General features: G+C 43.5%; 1 protein-coding gene across 1 annotated transcript in view; it reads left to right on the top strand.

Annotated features, from left to right (window-relative positions):
• Positions 1-19,229, top strand: part of PRICKLE2 (prickle planar cell polarity protein 2) — a 396,885-nt gene extending 377,656 nt beyond the window's left edge. The window contains exon 9 of the mRNA XM_040359177.1: positions 18,022-19,229. Coding sequence (XP_040215111.1) covers positions 18,022-18,881 — 860 coding nt within the window. The 3' untranslated portion in view covers positions 18,882-19,229. The remainder of the gene's footprint in view (positions 1-18,021) is intronic.
• Positions 19,230-19,557: the final 328 nt, after the last annotated feature.

The raw sequence follows: 19,557 nt of genomic DNA, 5'->3' as shown, positions 1-19,557 counted from the left end.
TGAACCCCCGCTTTAAGATGTATTGTGATTTATTGTCTTTATATTATTTCTTATTTCTTGAAAATAAAATACTTTGAAAGTTAAAAAAAATATATTACTGAAGTAAATTCCAAATATAAAATTGGGTCAAATAAAAATAAACCTACATTGTTATAATTAATATAAATTATGTTTTTGCAAGTATAAAGAATCCGCAAATTGAGGGTTAGGATGTAGACGTCCTTTCCCTTACAGGAGTTACAGAGAATCACGCAGTGTATTTAAAGCGGATGTCCGCTGTAAAAAAAAAAATTAAAAGTCAGCAGCTACAAATTCTGCAGCTGCTGACTTTTAATATCAGCACACTTACCTGTCCTGGAGTCCAGCGCGGTCCGCAGCAGAGAACGAGCGATCGCTCGTCACTCTGCTGCCCCGCCATCCTCGGTGAGGGAACCAGGAAGTGAAGTGCTCCGGCTTCACTGCCCGGTTCCCTACGGCGCATGCGCGAGTCGCGCTGCGCCTGCTGATTGGCTCCCGCTGTGCTCTGGGAGCCAAGTGTTCCCAGAACACAACGGGGGGGACGGGGAGGTGACGTCCTGCCCGCAGACTGTGGCCGGAAGTGGGTGCAAATACCTCTCTTTAGACAGGTATCTGAACCCGCCTCCCCCCTGAAAGGTATCAAATGTGACACCGGAGGGGGGGAGGGATCCGATCAGCGGGAGTTCCACTTTAGGGTTGAGCTCCACTTTAAAATGACCAGTTTACTGACGTTTTTATCGTATCAAACACTAGAAAAATATATATCCTCCACCTTCCAAAGTATGAAGGCAGATTGTCCGTATAAAAGCTAGGCAACTAGTGTTTTATGTGCTTATTATTTGCACCAACGTAATTTCCACCACCATTTATTTTCCATTTATTTTAGCTGTAGCTCTTGGTTTTCTGTACTTTATTTTCTGTCATTTCTTTGCCCAATTACAGAGTCTTGACACTGCGATTTCATGTTGGACATTTTCATTTGTTTTTTTTTCATCCTTTGCTTTTCTGTAATCGATGATGAGCAATTTTCACAGATAGCTGTTAGCAGCGTAATGTCATTGCAATTAGCAGGCCAGTAAACAAGGTATATAACAAACGTGATATTGATTTATTCCCCTGTAAAATATGCTGGGAGTGCCGCGAGCGGCGAGCCTGTAGTCACCACATAACCAGCGTTCCCTTTGCGTATGCTAGATTCTTTACGCTATTTTTGTGTGCTCATAGATAAAGGGTGACAGTTTTATAGAGAGAGGATCGTTTCGGTTACCACTTGTAGAATTCACGGACTCCGCATAGAATTTACAGCTTAGCTCAGGATGTAGCTTGCTGTTTAGAGTTCTGGAATACAAAGTAAACTAAGGCTGACTCCATATGTGGTGAGTGAGAACCTTGCCTGATCTAAAAAGAGAAAATATAAATACAGGTTACCTCTATATACGGTTTAAACGTTTGTCACTTTTTTCTTTTTCTTTTCTTTTTTTTTTCTGTCTATGTCCTGTCGAAGAGTTTCACTTCCCTTCTTGTCTTTAAAATATAAAAAAGAAGTAACATTTCTGCAAAGCAATGAGAAATCTCACCTTAAAGCGGGAGTTCACCCGAAAAAAAAAATGCTCATTTTGTCAAGGGGAATCGGGTAGTTTTTTAAAAATCCGAGCAGTACTTACCGTACTTATCTTCTCCGCCGCTTCCGGGTATGGTCTTCGGGACTGGGCGTTCCTATTTGATTGATAGCCTTCCGACAGGCTTCCGACGGTCGCATCCATCGCGTCACGAGTAGCCAAAAGAAGCCGAACGCCGGTGCGGCTCTATACGGCGCCTGCGCACCGACGTTCGGCTACTTTCGGAAAATCGTGACGCGATGTATGCGACCGTCGGAAGCCTGTCGGAAGCCTGTCAATCAAGTAGGAACGCCCAGTCCCGCAGCCCATATCCGGAAGCGGCGGAGAAGATGCATCTCTAAAACGGTAAGTACTGCTTCGATTGTAAAAAAAAACACACGCTTCCCCTTGACAAAACGAGCCTCAATCTAATGTTAAAAAAAAAAGGTTTTTGGGTGAACCCCCACTTTAAAGCAGAGTTCTCCTAAAAAAAATAAATCAAAAGTCAGCAGCTACAAATACTGCAGCTGCTGACTTTTAATATATGGACACTTACCTGTCCAGGGCGCCTACGATGTCGGCACCTGAAGCCGATGTGTCCCTCGGCTCTCGGGTGGAGGCGCCTTGCGGCTTCACTTTCTGGTTTCCTACTGCGCATGCGTGAATTGCTCTTCGCGATCCCACTGGTCCCTGCTGTCTTCTAGGACCTGTGTGTCTCCCAGAAGACAGCAGGGGGGATGGAGGAGGCACCGGACGTGGCATAGGTCGCGGTGGTGACCTATGCCTAGAAGTGGGAGCAAATAACTGGATTACACAGGTATTTGCTCTGTCCCGAAAGGTGCTAAATGTGACACCGGAGGGGGGGAGGATTCCGAAAAGTAAAATTTTTGGGTGGAACAGTTTTGAATGTAACAAAAGCCTACATTGCAAAGTATCCCTTTACCTCTTGTTCTAGTGATAACCATGACTATCAGAAGGCGAAGTCCAAGCTTTCATTTAGGCAACAGGAGCCACAAAGCAATCTGCCCTTCCTGTTAAGCTGGCCATAGATGGTTTGAATCTCACCCGGTTCCCCAGGAACCAGACTAGATACCAACCATGTGTGGGCAGGCTGAATGTACTCAAGTTGATTGATCATTCAACTTGGGTACAACCAACCTGCCGGATTTTACAGCTTCCCCTGCCTTCCCATGGGAGAACACAAGAGGTAGAGGGATTCCCCTGTCAACACTGTCAACCCGTGGTTGCAAGAAATACATTTGCTCTGCCTATGGCTAGCCTTACACACAAGTCTCTCTAGTTCACCCAAAAAAAAAATCTGTTTTTCACTAACCCATAGGGGTTGATTTACTAAAGGAAAATAGGCTGGGCACTTTGCAAGTGAAGTTGCACTGTGCAATGGCATTTGTTTCAGGGCTTAGTAAATGAGGTGAAGCATCACGTTGCAAAGAATACCCAATCACATGCAAGGAAAATGAAAAGAAAACATTTTTGCTTGCACATGATTGGATGATAGAAGTCAGCACTGCTTCCCCTCATTTACTAAGGTCTGGAACAAATTCCCTTGTAGAGTGCAACTGCACTTGCATTTGCCTTTAGTAAATTACCCCCAAAATGATCTGGGTTATGTATTGAGTTTTCAATAAAAAAAAAAAAGGGTAAAAACAGCTTTAATAAAATTGGTCCAAAACAAGTTTTTCTTTAGAAATGCTACATTTAGGTATTAGTTCCCATTTCAGTTGTGATTGAAAAGGAAAAGCTGGAAGGCACAGCCGAGTAATAGGACCTCAGTGTTTCTATTTTCGCTTTGCTAAAAAACAGGGATTCAAAACAGACAAGTAAATTCCATGGTACGAGACAAGTATTTGTGAGGAAAAAGCCATCCAAGTACGGCGACAGACGTATCGCTTTATGTGCTTTCGAGATTGCCATACAAAGCCTGAAGCTGTTTGACATTTAACTAAACAATGTTCAACAACGTCTTCAGTGTAAAGTACACTCAGCCTAAAAGGAGAATGGCACTGAGTTAAAATAAATTAAATTTTTATATTTTGTTCTTCTTTTTTTTTTTTGACCAGCCTTTTAGTTGAAGAAACAGAACCAACACTGATATTGAGAGTGACAAATGATCATTAAGAGCTTCGAAACCAGATGACATCTTTGAACCTAGCTGGGTGTGAAGGTTTGAGTTGGATTGGAATAAATACTTATAGAGCGCCAAATGCGAGTTGTGAAACTTGCGTCTAAGTGCTTACCAACAAGCTGGGGGTATCCAGTTCCCAGGAGCAAAAAGAAGAAACTAGGACATCTAAGTAAAAGAGGGGAACAGACAGGAAATAAACAGAAATATAAAAAGAAGGGGGGGGGGTGTCAGGGCACAAAAAGCCTATCCCTGACCATGGACCGCAGTCTGGGATTAAGGCAGCGTCCTGCTAAGGGCTTGGAAGGCCAAGTGTCTATCTGTAGGCTTGTGAAAAAAGCAGTGTTTTCAAGCCCTTACGGAAGGCCATCAAGGAGGAGGATGCTCGGAGCTGATGAGGGAGCTGGTTCCAAAGAGAGTTGATGAGACAGTTGGAATTATAGCTGGGTGTGAAGGTTTGAGTTGATGGGACAGTTGGAAGTCTAGCTGGGTGGGAAGGTTTGAGTTGATGGGACAGTTGGAAGTCTAGCTGGGTGGGAAGGTTTGAGTTGATGCGACAGTTGGAATTCTAGCTGGGTGTGAAGGTTTGAGTTGATGGGACAGTTGGAATTATAGCTGGGTGTGAAGGTTTGAATTGATGGGACAGTTGGAGTTCTAGCTGGGTGTGAAGGTTTGAGTTGATGGGACAGTTGGAATTCTAGCTGGGTGTGAAGTGTCCATGTGCATGCCTCACTGTGCCCATGCCTCACTGTGCCCGTGCCTTACTGGGTCCATGACTAGACTTACATTTAACATGGGAGTATATAGAAGTTTGGGGTCCAGGGGACCTACGACCGGCCGGTACCGGGTCCCCAAAGTCTGGGAGATCAGGCGCAAAAAGGTGACTCGAGTATAAGCCGAGGGGGGCATTTTCAGCACCAAAAAATGTGCTGAAAAACTCGGCTTATACTCGAGTATATACGGTAAGTCCTGCTAGATTGCTTCATGTTGGCCCCTTTTGCAGGTATAGCCATGTAAAATATAAAAAATAAGTGCTTATACTGTTTAAAATTCAGTACAACTCTTTCTCACCCTGCTATGCACATGCTCAGTTGCTCTCCATTTTTGGCATTGTGCGTAAAATCAGAGCCACTAGGAGCCGATCTGCTGACAGCCTAAAGATCCACTGCAAAATTGCAGCCTTTGGCAAGAGGAAACAAGAACAATCCTGGAGACAGTTTATAGCACCCATCAATTTTGGTAGCAAAATTATTAGGGATGCACCAATGGCATTTTTTTAACACGGAGTACGAGTACCAATGCTTTTTTTTAAGTACTTACCGATACTAATTACCGTTACCTATCGCCTAGGAAGAGTAGGTAGAGGGGTGGTTTGGGAGGTGGGGTGAATAGGGAGTTGGGTGAGGCTGAAATTGAGAGCAGGGTGGGGGGGATGCATAGAGGGGTAAGTGAGGATAGGGTGGGGGGGGTAAGTAAGGGCAGGGTGGGGGGGAGTAGGAGGGTAAGTGAGGGCAGGGTGGAGGAGGGAGCTAGAAGGAACTCTGGGAACACAAAGGACAGAGAGAGCAGTGCCATCTAAGTGCAGTATGACCACAAATTAATGTATAAAAGGTAAGAACTAAACTCACAAAATTAAAAAAAAATCCAGCATAAATGATGAATGTGGTGTTCATCTGCGCTACTCTAGCGTGGTAGCTGCTGGTGTGTCAGTCTAATAGGCATCCCGGGTATGACATTTTTTTAAAAACAAAATTTTAAATTATAATATAATAAATAATTATAAATAATTATAGCAAGTAATAATATAATTAAAATAAAAATTATTCAATAATGTAATCAACTCAAAATCACTGAAATTTGCTCAGTTGCAGAATTGTCGCTGTCATTATTTTTTTTTTTTTATGACGAATTTCCCCACAAATCGCTATCGCACATTTCTGCAAGTGATTATAATTTATTATCGCTGTTTTCTAGTTGATCTAAAACCATTTTTGACATAAAGAGACACTTTTGGACAATCTACAGTTTTTAGGCAGAAATTACATTTTTTATTTTTATAAAAGTACATGTAGGGCACTGGGCAGACCACTAGGGACAAGGGGGGGGGGGTGTATTTTTTACATACAGTACTGTAATCTATAAGATTACAGTATACTGTATGTAAAGTGTTTGTTTACTTTTTTTAATTTGGCGCCGTTCTCCGCTCCCGTGCGTCGTAACGTCGCAGGGAACGGAGATCGGCGGCACACGGAGACTGTGAATCGAGCGAGGAGGTCCCGCTCGCTCACACATCGGGGTGGCATCGCTGGATCCAGGGACAAGGTGAGTAACTTGCCTGTGGATCCAGCGAGAAGGTAAGCCGCGCCGCTGCACACTCTGCACGTCCACCCCTGAGCGTGACTCGGGGTTACGATCCTAGCATAAAAAATCAACCCCGAGTCACGCTCGGGTTTACCGCCAGGGAGGTTAAGACACTCGGGGGCACTGATGAGGTACCCAGAAGTGTCTCTGAGTTTATTAGGAAGCGCTGGAAGCCACCAGCACCCCCGGTCCGTTTGCCACCGACACACCACCCAAGAGTAGAGCGGATGAACACCACATTAATCATTTATGGCAGAATTGTTTTTAACCCTATGAGTGCATTTCTTACCTTTTATCATATTAAATTGCGATCATACTGCACTTAGATTGCACTGCTCTATCTATCCTTCAGTACATGAGGGTGACAGCTTGCGGGAGGGGAGGCGGCGGGGAGGGAAATCCCGTGGACAAATAAAATGTCATTGGTTAAGGACGCAGCGGCCCTGCTCCTTAACAACTAATAAATTCCAGCATTCTTTTCTTTAGCCAGAATGTATCAGTTTCCGGTATCGGTGCATTTGCACGAGTACCGATACCTGCGCAAATGCCTAGTTTTGGTGCCGGTATTAGTATCGGTGCATCCCTAATAATTATTGATGTGAAGTATATATTCCTTGCCAAAGAGCATTATTTTTTATCAAGTTGTCATGAGTAAAGTTCTACTTTAATAGAGGGATGGTTGAGTGAAGTAAAAGTAGGAATGGCTAGATTTAAAGTGGAAGTAAACCCTCCTATCGTTTTCAGCCAAGGAAGCGGCCATCTTGACCTCTGTTTAATCTGCAACTGCCATGATGCTGTACATGTGACCTGTTATGAAACCCGCCATTGGATGGTTTGACAGTTTGGTTGAGAGCACAAGCAAATGTAACAGCTAGCATTTCCGGCATGCCGGGAATGTTAACTGTTTTTTGTAACTATCAAATTGAAGGGTTTACTTCCACTTTAAGAATACCTGTTGATTTACCCGACATGGACAAATCACAGGTTTGCTTTAACAAAAAAAAAAAGCATATTCCTTTTTTAAATGTATAGCTTGAAGTCCCCTTCTCCAACGAATACAGAGTTTTAGGTTCAGTTGAACATTACATGGACTCCCTGTTGAGCAAGATTTCCAGAATGATGAATGAAAATCAGCACTGATTCTCCGGTCCATTCATATAAATTTAGATACATTCAGCCCGATGTACAGCTGAACCCACATCCATTATTAGTATTATATTGCCTCTTTACAGAGTTTTATTTTTACTGTGGTTTTCTGTTCATTACTTCTGCTCCATACTGCGAACAAATTACAGTTCTTTTCTTTTGTCTTGGTGAGCTGTTTTTTCCAATTTGGAAGGTCTTGTTTACTGCCAACTTTTCACCTAATAAATTATAACCGTGGGAGGGAGCCCGACGTGGCTCTGCGTTACCGGGAGGGAAATTGGACCTCTCTCTATCCTCCTGATTAAATATTTCTTAACTACTTCAGAGCAAGCCTAAAAATAGGGTCCTGCGATATTGATCGTAAGATACAATTCTTTTTAGTGGCAGACATCTGCTTTACAATGTTTCCATGCAGAAAAATAATTTACTCTGTACTGTGACTGAAGCCAAGCATGATTCCCTCCCTTCGGAGACTGGGTAGTATTTCAACATAATAAAGACCCCAAACACACCTCCGAGACAACCACTGCCTTGCTAAAGAAGCTGAGGGTAAAGGTGATGGACTGGCCAAGCATGTCTCCAGAACTGAACCCTATTGAGCATCTGTGGGGCATCCTCAAATGGAAGGTGGAAGAACGCAAGGTCTCCAACATCCACCAGCTCCGTGATGTCATCATAGAGGAGTGGAAGAGATCTCCAGATGTGAACTCAATGCCCAAGAGGGTTAAGGCAGTGCTGGAAAATAATGTTGGCCACACAAAATATTGACACTTTGGTCCCAATTTGGACATTTTCACTTAGGGGTGTACTCACTTTAGTTGCCAGGGGTTTAGACATTAATGGCTGTGTGTTGAGTTATTTTGAGGGGACAGCAAATTGACACTGTTATACAAGCTGTACACTCACTACTTTACATTGTAGAAAAGTGTTATTTCAGCACACTGATCTTACCAGGCTGTGCAGGAGGAACATTTCAGTACAACTCTGATCACTGGAGGACAGGCAGGCTGTTCTTCCAGGCCAGCCATAAAACTGATCGTGCTTAGATGCATGTGCTCTCATACTGGCAGGAATACTGGGTATTTCACACAATGGAAAAAATAGAAAGAGAACAGGATACTTTTTACCACAAGTACAACAGACACATATCAGGAATATGAAATGTTGGGGTAAAATATTCTTTAATTTATGAAAACGCCAGGTTATAACTTATAATGCCTTTATCAAAAACAAATTACTCAAAGGTTGAGTTACAGCCGTAACCAAATTCCATTTTCCTAACACACTGGAGTAAAATAAAACATGGCTTGACTCAGTTGGAACTTTCCAACTTCCTGGACTGTTAGCATTTTTCATACAAGTGAAAATGTGTTTCCTATTTAAACATCAATGTAGGGCACGTGCCTTTGTACAACAGCTAAAACTAATACATCTGAATTTCGCTGTTGGGGTATTTGCTTTATACTGTGCATTTTAAAATTTGCAAACGCCGTGCATGGATTTCATTTCAGCTTCCTGAACCTCAGTATGAATCAATTTGAATTTTGAATGTGCATTAAGCCTGTCTGCGTTATGTAACCATCCTGAATGTCTGTGAAATTTTAATTTTGTTTTCACTAAGTCCCAGAAGTCATGTGCTTGGAAAGAGAGCCTGCATAATGACATATTGCTTCTACCAATCAGAATTCAGCTAAGTTCTGTCCAGCCCTGGCACAGACTAAGGCCTGAAACGAAAGCCAAAATGACATCATGAATATTGTTTTAAATGGAAATAGTATGTTTTTTAATTCCAAAAGAAGTCATTATTGACTGCCAATTACTGCGATCATTTATTTTCGCCTTTGGTTGCAGTTAAACAGTACTAATGAGAATTATGTGCTGAGTCCCTGGATGATAGCTAATGTGCCACATCGTGGTTAGGAGGTTGAAGCCAGCTCTAAATTAAGTGTATTGCAGTTATGTTTGCGGTTAAGGTACCGTGATTGTTCACTGAAAGACAATCTTGGTTGGCAGGGGATCATGCCATTTACATAATTGACTGGTTCTTCATGAACTCCTCAGTCAGTCATGATAAAAACAACAAGATATCACATATTGTGCATTACGTGTAATGCACCGGTGGTGTAAATTTGAATTTAAAGGCCATTTCTTGGTAACAATTAAGTTAGCAGACTGCTCACTGTAATAAAAGGGGAAATTCCTCATAGTTTACCAGTAATCAAGAGAAGTGGTCTCCAAACTGTGGCTTGGGGGGGGGGGGGCTGTGGTCTTTTGCTTGCCCTTATCCAGCCTTTGAGTCACTATTGTTCCCACTAATACAAGACACTATTCTGCCAACTGACATCAACAATGGGGCACCATTTCTCCCAATGAAAACAATGGGGCACTATTCCTCCGCCTAATAAAAAATGTTGTGAGGTTAATCCCAATGATGTCAGGAACATTTCCACAGTCTGACCCCCTTAAAGTCTGAAGGACAGTAAACTGGCCCTTTGGTTGGAAAGTTTGGAGACCACGGATCTAGAGTTTAAAGGGGTTGTAAAGGTTCAAATATAAAAAAAAAAACATGTCATACTTATCTCCACTGTGCAGCTCGTTTTGCACAGAGTGGCCCCGATCCTGGTCTTCTGGGGTCCCTCGGCGGCTGTCTCGGCTCCTTCCGCATCAGCTAACCCCCTTCATGGGAAGCTCTCTCCCAAGGGGGTTAGCTTGCGGGCGCACTCCCGTGAGTGATACAGCCGGCAACTATAGCTGCCGACTGTATCACTCGCCCCCCCGGCGCGCCACGTCATAGGTTTGATTGACAGCAGGGAGAGCCAATGGCTGCACTGCTATCAATCATCCAATGAATGAGCCGAAAAGCCCAGTCAAGAAGCCTGCTCGTTCACGACGTGGGACTTTCGAGGGCTCAGGTAAGTAAACCGGGGGGCTGGAAAACATCAGATGTTTTTTCACCTTAATGCATAGAATGCATTAAGGTGAAAAAACATGAACCTTTACAACCCCTTTAAGAGTATGTGCTGCCATCAAATTCGGAAGAATTCGCAGTGCTTCTAGGTAAGACTGCAGGCTCTTGTCACATGATTATGTGATGCATAGCCTTTATTTTTTGAGAAATGCAAAGGGCAGTGCTTATAAGCTGAAGCACTTAGATTCCTAAATTCATAAAATTAGGGTTTCAGCAAAGGAAGGCACAGAGTAATTGCATAAGATCCAGGAGTTAAATTAGAGCCACTCAATCAGCCGGCCATGTCTAAAGAGTTGACTTTGGTTAATAACACATTGGGGTTGATTTACTAATCAATCAGCTTCCAGGTTTTTTTTTTGTCAAAGCTTAACCACTTCACGCAAACCGCCGTACCGGTAAGTCGGTAGGAGGAAGTGGATGTGTCGGGTATAGCCTGCAGCTGCATGTGATGCATACTAGCCCATTATGCTTTTCCTATGCAGGAAACATCAGGGTTTACTTCATCTTTAAGTGGTTAATTAGACAAACTGAAGTTAGAATCTGATTGGCTATCCTGCACAGCTGCACCAGATTTTGCACTCTCCGATTTTAGCAAATCAACTCCATTGCGTCCTCCAGCCCACTGTGGCTCCATAAATTCATACACAACATATGGTCATGGTATCTCAGCTGAAGAGAAGGATTCAAGTGGAAGTCCTGGCTTGAACTAACTAATTAAGTTTAAAACTGCTTTCACCTCCCTTCTGACTATACTAACTTCCCTGTATAAGGAAGATGCTTATATTTACCTATTTTCCAGGCGCTCCCGTTTGGTCACATGATCAGCTCCCAGCTGCCGGCTTCAGGGGAGAGGAGGGACAGTCAACAATGGATGCCCCATAGTAAGCCTATGGGTGACATCACCACCAAGGCATTCCATCTGTTGGTGCTTGCTCCTCTCCCCTAAAGCCAGCCACTGGGCATATCACATGACTGGACCGGAGTGCTCTGAGAATAGGTAAGTATATGTATCTTCCTTATATAGGGCAGTTAGTATAGGAGTCAGAATGCAGGTGGGAGCTGTTTTCACCATAGTTAGTTCTAGCCTGGACTTCGACTTTAGATTCTAGGCAGAGCTACTGATTGGCCAGCTCTGGGTGACTTTCTTTTAGCTGAGATCACATGACCAGTGCCTACATTGTTTGAAGAAAACATTGTTTTCTTCAAACACCCCTTTCTGGGCTTCCTTTAACCCTTTCCAGTCCCCATTTAAAAGTTTGTAAAGCTGGAACTGTTACATGGGCCTCCCGCTCATTGCTGGATTGACCGTTGCAGTGATCATATAATTGGGAGACCGTCCCATCGGCTCTCTTTTGTAAACAGTGACTGTGATCTGTCATTGACAGCGTGATCACAGTGCTTGGGGGAACCAGATGGGCGTGCTCCCAACACTGAACAGAGACACTGACTGTACACATCTATGTGACAGCTTGGCATTAATACCCACTGCCGTACTGCCATATATGTGCATACAGCCTGCGTTAAGAGGTTAACATCTCTGAACTTAGACACCCATCAGATTGTTTACATAGCTTACATAGTGTATATGGCTGAAAAAAGACACAGGTCTATCCAGTTCAACCTATCAGTACTGGTGCTATGATAGCAGGGGTGGTAGAGGTAGTGTTAGGCTGTCCATGTGCGGTATGCCTGCAGTTATAAGAATAAGTTAGAAAATGAGGGGTAATCTTCCAACAGGGACACCCGATCCAGTGACAACTGTCTAAGTAGGGAATTCTCCAGGTCTCACTTCCTACGTCTCACGGGCAGAAAGTGAACCGATATCTTCTAAACAGAACATAGACATTCAAAAATAAACCATCAAAGGCTTTTAACTCTTCCCTACTGTATCCATAGCTAGTAAAAAAAAACGTTGGCTAGAGGCATTTGCATCCCCATTCATGAGCATCAATGCCCTTTGTGTAATATTAAAGGTGAAATTACATCTACATAAAATTCTATTTAAATATTGTACATACTACCCCTATGTGTCTGAACTGAAATGTGCTGTGTATCAAATGATATCTTACAAAAGAGATTTAAAGTGGAATAAAATGTTCTGCTGATCTCTATAATTCTGCATGTAATAGACAGGAAAGCAAAAATGCATCTACACGGCTTAGTTTTGTATAGTGCAGATTGATGATGTCCCATAAGAAAAGAATAATGTTCGCTCCATTGCTTAAGATTCTGCTGAGAGCCATGTGCTGCCGTGATTGACACATATGCCTAATGCTGAAAAGATACGCCCAAGGGATAGGAAACCGCTCACTGACTAGAGGATGTCGTTTTTGCAGATGGTTGGCTGCATTGCACATTCCTAAGTTAATGACTGCCGGGAAGCAATCACTGGGATCTATATGGTGTGGTGTTTATTTGCCATTATAAAGGGGTTGAAGTTACACTTGCTTGGTAATAATTTACCCTTTACTGGGCTTAGTTACACACTTGCTGTACATCTGTACAGTGTCTTTACAAGGACGGGCCACTGATCTTCTTGCAGTTTGGCCAGTTAGCTGCAGGTTAAAAAAAAGCACTCCAGACAATAACCTAAGTACACAGATGGGGTATATGTAGGTGGAATGGTTTTACCAAAAACTGTAAATTGATCTAACCTAAGGTGACCAGATTTTTAAAATGAAATACGGGGACATTTTTTTTTAGTAGTAATGGTGGCAATCAGCGACTCTCTGCCCGTCGCCACCGCTGTCCGCCTCACAGCCTGTCAAGTCTTACTCTCCGGTACCTGGCTTCTACTGGGTGGGGAGCGGAGGAATATCACTCCGCCAGGGCAGGCAAGGCAGGCGGCTGGCTGGGACTTGAGCCAAGGCAGAAGAACATGCAAGCGAAGCTGGATGGGCATGCACCCGAAATGGAAGACATATTCCCTCCGCTCCGACCACCACATTATCTGTAGAAAGGGGCACAGATAATGCAATAAAATAGACCCCCCTAAGCTAGTAGGGGGGGGGGGGGGTGTTATTCAGATTTTTTTAAATTAATTCTGCACTGACTGTCTTTGAAATTGCCCCAGCCCCTGTTCAAATCCAATCCGGGGACAAAACCAGGGTAAGACTTGGTCTGGGGACAGTGTCCTCAATACGGGGACTATCCACAGAAACCGGGGATGTCTGGTCACGCTAATCTAACCAGTCCTGTGATCCAGGCACCCCTACCTGAGAGTAGAACTAGTTCCTAGACCTCCCTGTAGACCAACCTTTCTCAACCAAGGTTCCATGGAACCATAGGGTTCCTCCAAAAGTTGCCTGAACAATGATCAGTTTCTGCTTCTTAAAGCGAAGTTCCACCCAAAAGTGAAAATTTCATTTTTTTTTTTGCTTCCTCCCCCCCCTCCTCTTTTTGACAGGTCCAGCTCCAGCCCACTGTCAGCTGAAAAGTGGTCACAGGAGTGCAGAGCTTACTGCACTCCTGTCACCCATAAGAAAAAGTACAACCAAAATAGTATTGGCTATACGTTTCCTTTAAACGAAAACTTTTCGTGAGACTGGCAAATGTAAACCAATGCTTAGGTACCATGGGCCAGATTCACAGAAGAAGTACGCCGGAGTATCTAGTGATACTCCGGCGTACTTTCAAATTTGCCGCGTCGTATCTTTAGTTTGAATCCTCAAACCAAGATACGACGGCTTTTGGCTTCGATCCGACAGGCGTACGGCTTTGAACGCCTTCGGATCGTAGGTGTAATACTTCGGCGCCCGCTGGGTGGAGTTTGCGTCGTTTTCCGCGTCGGGTATGCTAATTAGCTGTTTACGCCGATTCACAAAGGTAAGCGCGGTCGTCGCATTCTCTTACGTCGTCGCTAGTCGGCTTTTCCCAGCGTATAGTTAAAGCTGCTATTTCTTGGCCTATCTTTAGACTTGCCATGTTAAAGTATGGCCGTCGTTCCCGCGTCAAATTTAATTATTATTTTTTTTTGCGTAAGTCGTCCGTGAATAGGAAAGGACGTAACTCACGTCGACGTTCAAAAAATCACGTCGGTGCGACATAATTTCCCACAAAGCACGGCAGGAAATTTCAAAACAGAGCATACGCAGTACGTTCGGCGTGGGAACGCGCCTAATTTAAATGATTCACGCCCCATTTGAATTAGGCGGGCTTGTGCCGGAGGGATTTACGATACGCCGCCGCAACTTTACAGGCAAGTGTTTTGTGAATCAAGCACTTGCCCGTAAAACTTCCTAGTAACTAGCTTTACATTGGCTGAAACAAATACCCTCAAGCTTCAATACGCTTGAATTTTATTTTTTTTCAAAAATGCCCCAAAAAATGCTTCAAATTTGCCTGTAAAAATTCAAACTCAACCCAGCCTAAGATGTCATGGCTTGCAATTTGTTTTACCATCCGTCCTTTATGTCTGTTTTGATTTCCTATGCAGATTTTAACATAAGTTAAAGAACAGACTGGCCTCCTGCCTCCCTAGTGGCTGGAGCTGTTGATAGGGTGCTCTGGCATCAAGCACTGCATTGTCGATTGTTTATGAATGCATGTCTATGTTCTGACATTCAGGATATTATTTACATGGCCTTTGGGAAGGAATGGGGTACAAGTGATGGGCAGTAAAACAAGAGATATGTTGTGGCTCGTTACCGTGCCTCACCTTCTGCATGAAGGATTGGTTTATAGGTTTTTGTCAGTCAACAAATATTTTTATAACCGTTTTGGATGCATACAGTCAAATTGGATCACCTGCAAGATTCTCTTGTTTCTTTTGCAGTCTGAGGTACAAGTAGGAAGGGCTTTTAGCAGTGTTTTTTGTTACCAGTTTTTACTGTTAGAAGACACTATTACTTTGTCAGTTCAGGGCAATAGCTCGACCCCAAGTATGTAGACCCCCCAAAAAGTTGTAACGTTGTGTAAACACTACATAAAAACAAAATGCAATGATTTGCAAATCTCATAAACCCATATTTTTGCATAATAGAAAAAAGAAAACATATAAACTGTTTAAACTGAGAAAATTTACAGTTTTAAGAAAAAAAATAAGGTCATTTTGAAATTGATGGCAGGAATGTTGTCCCATTTTTTCCTGATATAGGATTCTAACTGCTCAACAGCCCTGGCTCTTTTTTTTTGTATTTTTTGTTTAAAGGTGCGCCAAATATTTTCAGTTGGTAAAAGGTCTGGACTGCAGGCAGGCCAGATAAGCACCATGACTTATCTGCTACAAAGACCTGGCTGTTGTCATAGTTGCAGTAAGACCTCGTACAGACGAGCGGATATCCGATGAAAACGGTCCGCCGGATCGTTTCCATCGGATATGTCCACTGGCGGATTTTGATCTGATGGCTGTACACACCATCAGATCAAAATCCCCGCGGAAAACATCCGCGGTGATGTGGCCGCGCCGTCGCCGCGTCATCGTGCGCGACCCTGGAAGGTAAATACTTCCACGCCTGCGTCAAATTACTTCGACGCATGCAAAGGATGGGGATCGGGCGGACTTATCCGGTGAGTCTGTACAGACGACCGGATAAGTCCGAAGGACAGGATTCCAGCGGATAGATTTCTTAGCATGCTAGGAAATTTTTATCCGTTGGAAATCCGTCGGCTGGATTTTTATCCGCTGGAAAATGTCCGCTCGGGCCTACACACGACCGGATCTGTCCGCTGGAACTGATCCGCGGATAAATCCCAGCAGACAGATCCGGTCGTGTGTACGGGGCCTAAGGTTTAGCATTCTTCTGCTGAAATATGCAAGGCCTTCCATGAAAAAGAGGTCATCTGGATGGGAGCATATGCTGCTCTAAAACCTGGATATCTTTTGGCATTGATGGTGCGTTTCCAGATGTACAAGCTTCCCATTCCATATGCACTAATGTACCCCCATACCAACAGACATGCCACCACCATGTTTCCCTGTGGGGATGGTGTTCTTTGGATGATGTGATGTGTTGGGTTTGCGCCAGACATAGCATCTTCTTTGATGGCCAAAAAGTAAAATTTTAGTCTCATCAGACCAGAGCACCTTCCTCCATACAATTTGTGAGTCTCCCACACGCCTTTTCGCAAACTCAAAATGTGCCTTTCTGTTTTTTGCTGAAAGTAATGGCTTTCTTCTGGCCACTATGCCATAAAGCCCAACTCTATGGAGCTTGCGGCTTATTTTCATCCTATGTACAGATACTCCAGTCTCTGCAGCTCCTCCAGGGTTACCTTAGGTCTCTGTGCTGCCTCTCTGATTAATGCCCTCCTTGCCCGTGAGTTTTGGTGTTGTGCCATGTTCTTTCCATTTGGTTATCATAGAGTTGATGGTGCTCCTAGGGATCATCAAAGATTTGGATATTTTTTTATAACCCAACCCTGACTTGTACTTCTCAACAACATTGTCCCTTACTTGTTTGGAGAGTTCCTTGGTCTTCATGGCAGTGTTTGGTTAGTGGTGCCTCTTGCTTTTGTGTTGCAGCCTCTGGGGCATTTCAAAAAGGTGTGTATATGTAATGACAGATCATGTGACACTAAGGCCTTGTACACACAGGCAAACATGTCCGCTGAAAACGGTCCGCCGTACCGTTTTCAGCGGACATGCCCGCCCGGAGATTTCTGTATGATGGCTGTACACACCATCATACAGAAATGAGAGACAATCCGCGCGGACAGACAGCGCGGTGACGTGTTCGCGCCGTCGCCGCGACGTGCGCGACGCTGAAAGGTCAATGCTTCCACGCATGCGTCGAAGTCATTCGACGCATGTGAGGGATGGCGGCCACTCGGACATGTACGGTAAGTCTGTGCAGACGACCGAACATGTCCGACGGACAGGATTCCAGCGGGCATGTGTCTAAGCAAGTTTAGAAACATTTGTCCGCTCGAAAACGGTCTGGCGGGCAAATGTACGCTGGAATCCTGTCCGATCGGCCGTATACACGACCGAACATGTCTGCTGAAACTGGTCCGCGGACCAGTTTCAGCAGACATGTTCGGTCATGTGTACGGGGCCTTAGATTGCACACAGGTGGACATCATTTCACTAATTATGTGACTTCTGAAGGTAATTGGTTGAGCCAGAGCTTTTTTTGGGCTTCATAACAAAGGGGGTGAATACATACGCACATCCCAATTATAATTTTTTTATTTCTGAAAAATAGTTTTATGAATATATTTTTCTAATTTTACTTCACTAACTCAGACTATTGTGTTCTGATCCGTTACATATAATTCAGATTAAAAAAAACATTGAACTAAGGGCTGTAATGTAACAAACTAGGTAAAAAGCCAAAGGGGGTGAATATTTTTGCAAGGCACTGTACCTGCTTGTGTAGTAAACTCTCATTGTTTATTTTTATCTACAGGTAAAGCTGACCTATAGGTAAAATTAATATCTCCTAAACGTGGACTGTTTAGGAGATAGCAGCGAGCAGCAACCGGTGACGTCACGGCTCATGCACTCTGAAGGAACGGCATACGCGTGCTGTTCCTTCAGAGCTGTGTGCCGAGGCCGAGACTTCTGCGTGCGTGCGCGTTTTTTAAGGTATAGCCAGTAAATATAAGTATTTATTATGTTCTTTTAAAGTTCTAGTGCATCTTTACAGCTGTGAAATGTGAATGTTCTATGTGCCTAACGAACAATGATTCTGTTGTAACATCTGCTTCATGAATACATAGGCATTAAGTAAACAGCATGAACGTCTGTTTATAGTTTTAACTCCACCCAACTATATTGACTCCATATAAATAGTATTAATTAAAAATTCAACTAACAATACTTTTTGGTCTTTTTTTTTTTTTTTAAGGTGCATCTATGGATGGAGGTCCTAAACGTCAAGAACACCTCTCTCGCTTTTCCATGCCCGATCTAAGCAAAGATTCTGGAATGAACGTTTCAGAGAAAATTAGCAACATGGGAACCTTGAACTCCTCTTCTCAGTTCCGCAGCGTGGAGTCCGTCCGGAGTCTTCTCTCAGCACAACAGTATCAAGATATGACTCGCGATCTGGGTAACCCTGGGAAATACAGGGACCTTCCACAGCAACTAAGAATGCATCAGTCATTTCAGTTTGATGACGGTGTAAATGATATACCTGGCCAGGGCAGTGTAAAAATTGCCCCAATGAGTGAAAGGACAAGGAGAAGAACTCAGACAAGAGATAACGAACAGCATTATCGCCGCCATCATCAAAGGAGGTCAAGGCGTTCTCGTTCTGACAATGCTCTTCATATGGCCACTGAGCAGTGCAGTAAAATGAAAGAAAAACCACTCTTGAGAGCCCGGGAGGACTATGAACGATTTATGCAACAAAGGGGAGGCAGGGATCAGATGGATCAAGTTGTCAGAAGAGAAATGTACAACCGGTATCAACGAACTGCCTCTGATCTGGCATTACAAAACCACCTGTGTGAAAGGTGGGGCCAACCCATGAATGAATATGATTGGTGTTCTACCTGTTCCTCTTCCTCAGAGTCAGACAATGAAGGATATTTCTTAGGAGAACCAATTCCACAACCAACTCGCCTGAGATACGTAACTAGCGATGATCTTATGCATCAGTATGGTCAGTGTTCCGGTGGAATACCCAAGTCTTCCACTTTGGGTGGTCGAGGACAATTACATAGCAGGAAAAGAAGAAAGAGCAAGAATTGTATTATTTCCTAGTGTTTGCTCTCGAGACCTACGCTTTACTGTGTAAATTATTCATCCCTGTGGACTGGTCCATATTTTGAACATCGTTGTTTTATAACAAAGAAGATGACCTTGTACATTCTCCCTGTCATGACCGTTTTGCGATTCAAGACTGAATTACAGTATATGGTATATAAAAGCCTTGATTGTTGATATAGTGAATTTTGGGTTTAAATGCACATTTCACTTTATTTCTTCAATAGTTCAGTCCGCCAAAAATACTGCCTTGCTTTGGTCTATCTAGAGATCATGCTCTAGTATTGAATGTATGCCGTACCCAGATGTACAGTATGCTGCTTGACCCCATCGCCGTACCATAAACTCTCTGGGCCAAATTCTCAAAAGAGATACGCAGACTTAACTGCTGTTCAGCCTGCGTATCTCTGTGCCTAACTTTGGAAACGATTCTCAAAAGGCTTTTTCCAAAGTTAGGCAGAAAATCCGGCATGTGTAAGACACTTACACGGTCAGATTTTAGGATGCAGTACCGCATCCGCCACTGGGGGCATTTCTCATTGAAATCCAGCTTTGCGTATGCAAATGAGGACTTAAGTAGATTTTCAAAGCATTTCAGCACTTTGATTTCTGCCTAAGTTCCGAATTTGCCGGCGCAAAATTAGGGCTGGATTTATAATGTGTAAAGTTAGCC

Source organism: Rana temporaria, chromosome 7, assembly GCF_905171775.1.
Source record: "Rana temporaria chromosome 7, aRanTem1.1, whole genome shotgun sequence".
Lineage (NCBI taxonomy): Eukaryota > Metazoa > Chordata > Amphibia > Anura > Ranidae > Rana > Rana temporaria.
Note: the sequence above shows the minus strand (reverse complement) of the source record. Positions and strands in the feature narration are given on the sequence as shown.